General features: G+C 47.8%; 1 protein-coding gene across 1 annotated transcript; it reads right to left on the bottom strand.

Annotated features, from left to right (window-relative positions):
* Positions 1–1,576: 1,576 nt before the first annotated feature.
* Positions 1,577–8,182, bottom strand: birc5a (baculoviral IAP repeat containing 5a). Its single transcript, XM_018736351.1, has 4 exons — positions 7,965–8,182; positions 7,485–7,594; positions 6,961–7,078; positions 1,577–2,169 (listed from the first exon to the last, which is right to left on the bottom strand). The coding sequence occupies exons 1-4, from the start codon at positions 8,070–8,072 to the stop codon at positions 2,077–2,079; spliced, it is 429 nt and encodes a 142-aa protein (XP_018591867.1). The 5' UTR covers positions 8,073–8,182; the 3' UTR covers positions 1,577–2,076.
* Between the last annotated feature and the right edge of the window lie 99 nt (positions 8,183–8,281).

Below are 8,281 nucleotides of genomic sequence, written 5' to 3'. Positions count from 1 at the left end.
TACCTTGCTCAAGGGTAGCACAGCTGGAGGTAGGACTATAAACACGCACACGCACGCGCGCACACACACACATTTTCAGAACCGCTCGTCCCATACAGGGAACCGGAGCCTACCCGGTAACACAGGGCATAAGGCCGGAGGGGGAGGGGACACACCCAGGACGGGACGCCAGTCCATCGCAAGGCACCCCAAGCAGGACTCGAACCCCAGACCCACTGGAGAGCAGGACTGTGGTCCAACCCACTGCGCCACCGCACCCCCAGGACTATAAATATAAAACTTTAAAATAACAACTTACACTGCTGATCCTACTTACCTAGTCAGGCTTCACTTATTTTTATACCTGCTTTGCTTGCATGTTTCTACTACACACACAACTTCCTCTAAAGCAACATATGGAATTGGTCATTACACACCTGTTATGTCACATGAGAACGACCGATTCTCTTCAGCCATTTCATGGTAAATGTAAGGACACAAGGGTTCACATGCTTTCGAGCTGCACTGTATATTTAATGCTTGTACCTTTACTCCTTGTTCTTCAGATGTAGTCGCAACCAGATTGAGACACCCTCTGGAGGGGTGAACTCACACACAGCTCCTCCAGCGCTTGTCATCGGCTTCTCTTTGCTCGATGGGGAGCGTAACGCGTTTGTCAGAGGACCCCAAGCCAAGCACAGGTACCCCACCCGTCTCGCCCGTCCAAAGGAACTGGGGCCAATTTGTCTTACCTGGGCTTTCCTGCCACGCATGGCTGGTGTGGCACAGCAGGCACTCGCATGGCAATCTACCCATGTGCCACCGGGGAGGCCCCCCTTTGTACAACACATTTATATTTCTTCTCCACTTGTCAGAAAAGGTGAGCACATTTGCAGGCACCTGCCGCTTTCCTCACTGCCTTGAGCAGAGTTAAGGACAATTTCATCTAACACACGCTGTTCACCTTGAGAGCGCATAACCATCAGCTGCCTCAAGAAAGTGTCCTAAATCTAATTTATATGCAGGGAAAATTTCTTTTTTTTTCATTATGCTAGCGACATTAACTGTAATGTGCACCCAAAGATCCTTAGGGCAGTTTCTACAGTGTTATAGAGCTGGAAAGCGCAAAAGCACAGACGTCATTGCTTGGGTTCGTACTCTCTTTACAAACATGCGCTGCACCAGAACGTCAGGCTGGTGTCCAGGCACATTTTTATTAACAGAAAAAACAGGACCCTAACCTCTGGCTATTTTCAGCAACACAACTTCTGTTACATGAGCAGTTTACACTCGTATGAACATCACACACACATCTGACTTATTTCATAACAAAATAAGCTCATCTGCCTAAAAACTCAAAAGAGAAAAAAAAAAAAATTTGCCTAGTAGCCCTAAAAAGGCCCACTGTTTAAGGCTCTTTATATTCCCACTCGTGACATGATTTTTTTTTTTTTTTTTGAAAGTAACACCTCTTTTATTAAAGCAAAAAGTCCTTTAATTTTACAAATTTAACTGCATGAATTTACAGAAAGAAATTCAGAAACAACATTTATGTACATTGACAAGTAACTCTGAAGGACCACAAAAGACAGGAAAACCTCCACAGATGAGATGTCGGGTCCTCGCAAACCTAGACATCCGCAGGGAATTAGGTGAGCAACGATCACGTTACTTTGGCCGAGGGGCGATGCGGTCAATGGCGGGAACGATGAGAACTCGCCAATAGATAGGCCCCTCCACGCCTCCACTAAAAGAATAAAGGGCCACATGTCGCTGGGGTTGCATAATGAGTCAATAATGCAGAGCGTAATCAAGTGCCTCCGAGGGAAAGAACTCCGAAGATGCGACATCTGCAGTACGACCCCCCCCAAAAAAACAAATCCGCACACTGCGCATTCTGTTAGAGCCCCAGTGCGAAAGCACTCAGGGAAAACACTCAAAACCCCATTATTTGGTCCCTTGTCCACTAATGGATGGGACTGTGTGTAAAAATGAAGGACAGAGTACAAATAAAAAGCACAAGAACAGGAGAAAACAAAACAAACAGGGTAAAAACGCGCAAACTCGGAGTAAGTACAATGCTGGAGCTCCACTTCTTCACTCCTCATCCACGGCCGTTTTGATCAACTCGCCTCTTCTTGATTTCGACGCCTCCTCAAACTTCTCAATCATCTGACTGCACTTCTTCTTCTGAAAAAGAAGATTAACATTAATGGGCGTTTTGGAAAACAGCGAGCAAAGACACCAGACGCTCACTTGAACATAAGCAATATCTCATTCCCGTAAAACAGATGTGCGCTAACAGACCACCACTTGAATGCAAATACAGCACTGATCCGGCCAAATGACAATGTTTTATAAATGAAATTTGGAGCACATTTTATTCAAATTAAGCCACAGCATCAATTCCACTCCATGACCAGGACCTCGATATTGGACATAATGCTCTGAAATTCAGAGCCTGGCATTTTGCGTCAGCCACCCCAGGTTAAGTTCAAGTAGTTCTTGTCGTCATTCCTCTATACAGCTTGCGTACAGTGGAACGAAATGTCGTTTCTTCGGAGACCACGATGCGACACAGAACATATCACAAGACAATAAATACACAGGACGTGGGCGCGGGTATGGCTGCGAGCTGTAGGCAGTTGTGGAGTAGTGTAGCGTTGAGTTAATTGTTCGACGGAGCCAGGTGAGCGTCAGGAGGTAGCTGGGTGTTGAGTAGTCTGCCTTAGGGAAGAAACTGTTGCGGAATCTGCTGGTGGTGACATGGCTGCTCCTGTACCTCCTGTCAAATGGCAACGAGAGGGGTCGTCCACAATGCTGGTGGCCTTGCGGATGCAGCGGTTTTTGTATGTGGAGTCGATGGCAGGAAGAGGAACTCCGATGATTTTTTCAGCTGTTCTTACCACTTGCTGTAGGGTTTTGCGGTCGGAGACTGTGCAGTTCCGTACCACACGGCGAGACGGCTGGTCAAGACGATCTCTATCATCCCCCTGTAGAAAGTAGTGAGGATGGGGGGGGGGGAGGAGTTTGGCTCTCTTCAGCCTCCGTAACAAATGGAGACGCTGCTGGGCCTTCTTGGCTAGGCAGGTGGTGTTCAGGGTCCAGGAGAAGTCCTCTGTCATGTGCACACCAAGAAACTTGGAGTTTTTGACTCTCCACAGCTGTCAATGTGCAGAGGTGAGTGGTCTACTCAGGTTCTCCTGAAGTCAATAATTATCTCTTTAGTCTTAACATTTAGAGATAGGCTTGTCTTTACACCATTCTGCAAGCTGGTTCACCTCCTCTCTGGATGCTGACTCATCATCGTTGCTGATGAGGCCCACAACTGTAGTGTTGTCAGCAAACTTGATATGATTTGAACTGTACTTTGCAGTACAGTCATGAGTCAGCAGGGTAAACAGAAGTGGAATTATGACTACTGTAAAGTACAGCTCAAATCATATCAAGTTTGACGACACTACAGTTGGGGGCCTCATCAGCAACAATGACGAGTTTAATTATAATCTACATTTCTTAATTTAGCAAACACCTCCCCCAAAGCAGCGTACAACTCAGGGTAAACAAAAGCGTGTTGAAATGAGCTTTAGATGGATGGAATGGATAGAAAATACAATAGTGATCAAGAAAGATGGTGAGATGCAAATTTATGGCGCTGTTCAGAGATCAGGAAAGAAACTGGTCTCAAAAATGTTTTGAGGCCCTTTTGAATTCTGGAAGGGATCCAGCAATTCCGAGGGGCAGAGGGAGCTCATGTTCTGCTTTTACATTATTTCCTTCAGTTGATGCTTTTCCCCAAAGCAACCTACAATTATTTACCCATTTACACAGCTGGGTAATTTTAGTCAAAACTGGTAGTTCCAACCAGTACGATACTTGTTGGTCCCCCAGATCTTACTGTAAACAATTAAGGTGGTAACAAACTATAAAAGTTATAATTTAATTATTGTACTTATTTTCTTTACACTGGAACACAGAGGTGTTATTTACACATTACAACTTTAAACCATTACAAACTCCTCAAAAGGGGGTGGTCTCTCTCCTACTCAGGAGTTGCACAGAGTGAGAGGCACCGGGCAGGTGTGGGGATACTCACAAGCCCCCAGTTGGCTGCCATACAGCTGGAGTTTGCCTCCATGGACAAGAGGCTCAACTCAATGCAACTAAAGGTCGATGAGGAAAACACTGTTGTCTGTGCTTATGCACCAAACAGCAGTTTAGACTATCTGACCTTCTTGGACAGAGTGGGTGGGGTTCTGGACAGGGCCCCACCTACAGACTCTGTAGTCCTGCTGGGGGACTTCAACGCTGACGTTGGCAATGACTGGGAAACCTGGAGTGGGGCGACTGGGACGAACGTCTTGCCTGATCTAAACCCGAATGGTGAAATGTTATCGGACTTCTGTGCTGCCATAGTTTGTCCATAACAAACGCCATGCTTGAACACAAGGATGCTCATAAGTGTACTTGGTACCAGAGCTCTTTGGGCCAAAGGTCAATGATTGACTTTGTAGTCATTTTATCTAACTTGAGGCCACATGTTCTGGACACTCGGGTGATGAGAGGTGCTGAGCCGTCAACCGATCACCATCTGGTGGTGTATGGATCAGATGGTGTGAGAGACCCCGTAGACCCAAGCATATAGTGAGGGTGGGCTGGGAATGACTGTCGGAGAACCCTGTCCGGAATAATTTTAACTCCCGCCTCCGTGAGAACTTCTCCCAGGTTCTGGAAGAGATAGGGGATATGGAGTCTGAATGGACCCTATTCAAAACCTCCATTGTGAAAGCAGCTAGGGGCAGCTGTGGCCAAAAGCTTGTTGGTGCCAGTCACGGCAGCAACCCAAGAACCCGCTGGTAGACACTGCTGGTGAGAGAAGCAGTCAAGCTGAAGGAGGCCTTTAGGGTCTGGTTGGCTCTGGGGACTCCCGATTCAGCGGATAGGTACCGGCAGGCAAAAAATGCAGCAGCTGCTGCGGTTGCAGAAGCAAAATCCGGAGCATGGGAGGAGTTTGGAGAGGCTATGGAAAATGACTTTTTGTTGGTGTCAAAGAGGTTCTGGAGAACCATTCGGCAGCCCAGGAGAGGTTGGAGGACCTCCGCTCAAGCTATGTTCAGCAAAGGTGAAAAACTCTGACCTCAAATGAGGACATCGTCAGGAGATGGGAGGAGCACTCTGAGGAACTCCTAAACCCGAGAGATATGCCTCCCTTCAGAAGTCAGGGCCAGAGGTTTCCGAGGTATCAGAGTCCATTTCCCTGGTGAAGGTCACTTAGATCGTTGGAAAACGCCACAGTGGCAAAGCACCGGGAATGGATGTGAATCGCCCAGAACTGCTTAAGGCCCTGGATGTTGTGGGGCTGTCATGCCTGTACAATGTTGCATGAACCTCGGGGACAGTGCCTTTGGAGTGGAAACTGGGCTGGTGGTCCCTCTCTTTAAGAAATGGGACCGGAGAGTAGGTGCCAACTATCGGGGTATCGCACTTCTCAGCCTCCCTGGGAAAGTCTATGCCGGGGTGCTGGAAAGGAAGCTCCAGCCAATAGTTGAATATCAAATTGAAGAGGAACAATTTGGATTCCGTCCTGGCTGTGGAACAGTGGACCAGCTTTTTACCCTCTTGCAGATAACTGAGGGGGTATGGGAGCTTGCTAATCCAGTCTACATGTGTTTTGTGGACTTGGAGAAGGCCTATGACCATGTTCCCTGGGAAATTCTGTGGGAGGTGCTTCGGAAGAATGGGGTGCTGGGGCCACTGCTGTGGGCAGTTCAGTCTCTACATGTAGAGAGAGCTGTGTCCACATTCTCGGCATTAAGTCAAGCCTGTTGATTGTGGGTGTTGGACTCCGCCAAGGTTGTGCCTTGTCCCGTCTCCTGTTTGTGGTTTTCATGGACAGGATATCAAGGCGCAGTCAAAGTCAGGAGGGCATTCTATGTGGGGGCCGGAAGGTGATGTGTGTGCTTTTTGCAGATGATGATGTCCTTTTGGCACCGTCACACGGATGCCTCCAGCACGCACCGGAACAGTTTGCAGCCGAGCGCGAAGCAGTTGTATGAGGATCAGCACCTCCAAGTCTCAGTCCATGGCTCTCTCACATAAAAGGATGGTATGTCCCCTTCAGGTAAAGGCAGAGAATTTGCCCCAGGTGGAGGAGTTCAAGTATCTTGGGGTCTTATTCACAAATGAGGGGAGAAGAGTGTGTGAGATCAGCTGCAGGCTGGGAGCAGCGGCAGCAGTAATGTGGTCACTGTACCAGACTGTAGTGGTGAAGAGGGAGTGGAGCCATAAGGCAAAATTCTCTATTTACCGGTCGGTCTACATTCCTACCCTCACCTGTGCTAATGAACTCTGCATAATGACCAAAAGATTAAGAGTGCAGATACGAGTAGCTGAAATGAATTTTCTCTATAGGGTGGTGGGACTCACTCTCCGTAACAGGGTAAGGAGTTTGGCCACCCGGGAGGAACTCAGAATAGAGCTGCTACTCCTCCGCCTTGAGAGGGGCCAGTTGAGGTGGTTCGGGCATCTGATAAGGATGCCTCCTGGGTGCCTCCCTTTGGAGGTATACCAGGCACGGTCAACTGGGATGAGGCCTTGAGGTCGGCCCAGGACCCGCTGGAGAGACTATCTCCCAGTTGGCCTGGGAGCGGTTGGGGATCCCCTGGGTTGAGCTGCAGGAAGTTGCAAGGTAGAGGGACATCTGGGCTTCTCTACTCTCACTATTGCCACTGCAACCCTAGGAGAACTAAGCAGCCAAGAAAATGGATAGATGGATGGATGGATAAAAATTACCCAGCTACATAAATGGGAAAATAACTAAGTAGCTTAACATTGTAAGGCGCTTAGGAGAAAAGCCTCAACTACATAAAGTGATTTAACCATAACACATTAACTGTGCTCTAAGAATGTGTAATACAACATGAATATACACAACCATCCTGTTTACCATCTCTAGTTTATCTCAAAGGTAGAATCACTCACGATGAGGAACTTCTCCCTCTCTTTCTGGAGTCTGATCATCTCCTCGACCGTGAGCTCGCCGACATCCTTCTTCAGTGTGATGAAACTGCAGGAAGGAGAATGCGCTTTGTGTTCCTTCCTGAAATGAGGGAGGGCAAGTCGGGTCAGCACCGCACCGCACCACGTGCCCCATACAGCAATCGTACCCGAGTCCACTGGGCTGCAGCATTTACATTTACACTGACATTGAGGAGATACAATTTAAAATATATAAACAATTTGTATTTTCTTCAGCTCAATTTTCCAAAATATGGCTCTAGCTGAACAAAAATGAAGCGCATTTCTGCATTCAGGTGTCAGCTGGGAAATACGAGAGCCCTTGTTCCGCCCCATCCGTATCCATAACTTTGCTGAAATTAACATTTTTTCAATGCACAATTAGAAGACGTTCCACTCGCGTGGTGCTTTGCTTCCAACCCACTAAGCGCCATTTCCACATCTGTGGTTCAACACTAATCCATATGGGAAAAAGGGGGCCCTCTTACACCGGGTCGTCCTCGGGCTCCCAGCCCTCCAGCTCCTTATAGCAGAAGAAGCACTGGGCAACGTCCGGGCTGTTCTCCGAAGGGGTGTGGATGAAGCCGGCTCTGGCCATCTAGAAAAAGGACATCAAATCAGTAACCAGCAGAAAAGACACCTGGCTAATATTCACGTAATGGACCTTTATGTATGGGACACCTTTTATCCAAGCCATCTTATTGTGTGAGCTTTCCAAAGATTCACATTTACTGTAATCAGGTCAGGGTAGACACCTTGACCAAGACTGGGATTTAAAACCCAGGAGCTTCACTAGATTTGGGGTGACCCTAACCACTACACCATCTCCTGGCCCCAAAAGGCATGACTCATTCACCCGAAAATGACTCACAGACTTGCAGTACAACACATGCACGTCTTTTACGTTATTATTTGTGGGGGGAAAAAAAAAAAGATGGACTCGCTGGGCCCATGACCATAATACTCACGTTCTCAGGAGTACACGCGCAACCCTCGTCAAACGGCCACCCCGAATATGTTTTTAGTCTGTTCTCATAGAAGTACATTTTCGTGTGTTCATCATTTAACACATCCATTTCACCAGCTCGCTTCTTAATGGGTATTTCCAGCCGACCGTGTACGTTTAAAAGTGAGGATTTCTGCGCAGCTTACTCCCACACAACTGGGCGCGCGATCAGTGCCAGGTTTAAATTTCCAACGAGTGCACTGATTGGTTGGAAGCCGCACGCTGGGCGCCCTGTTCGGCATTGTGGGAATTGTAGTCTTTTGTCGCCCCCGCCGACTT

This window comes from Scleropages formosus, chromosome 3, assembly GCF_900964775.1.
Source record: "Scleropages formosus chromosome 3, fSclFor1.1, whole genome shotgun sequence".
Lineage (NCBI taxonomy): Eukaryota > Metazoa > Chordata > Actinopteri > Osteoglossiformes > Osteoglossidae > Scleropages > Scleropages formosus.
This window is presented reverse-complemented; position numbering and strand designations above follow the sequence as displayed.

What these genes read in the sequence shown, in the direction of transcription:
- birc5a (XM_018736351.1), bottom strand. Translation starts at nt 8,072, where the DNA reads ATGGATGTGTTAAATGATGAACACACGAAAATGTACTTCTATGAGAAC. An exon ending in GAGCCCGAGGACGACCCGGT is followed by an intron (nt 7,079 to 7,484) that starts GTAAGAGGGCCC and finishes CCCTCATTTCAG; the next exon opens with GAAGGAACACAAAGCGCATT. An exon ending in AGAGGGAGAAGTTCCTCATC is followed by an intron (nt 2,170 to 6,960) that starts GTGAGTGATTCT and finishes CTTCTTTTTCAG; the next exon opens with AAGAAGAAGTGCAGTCAGAT.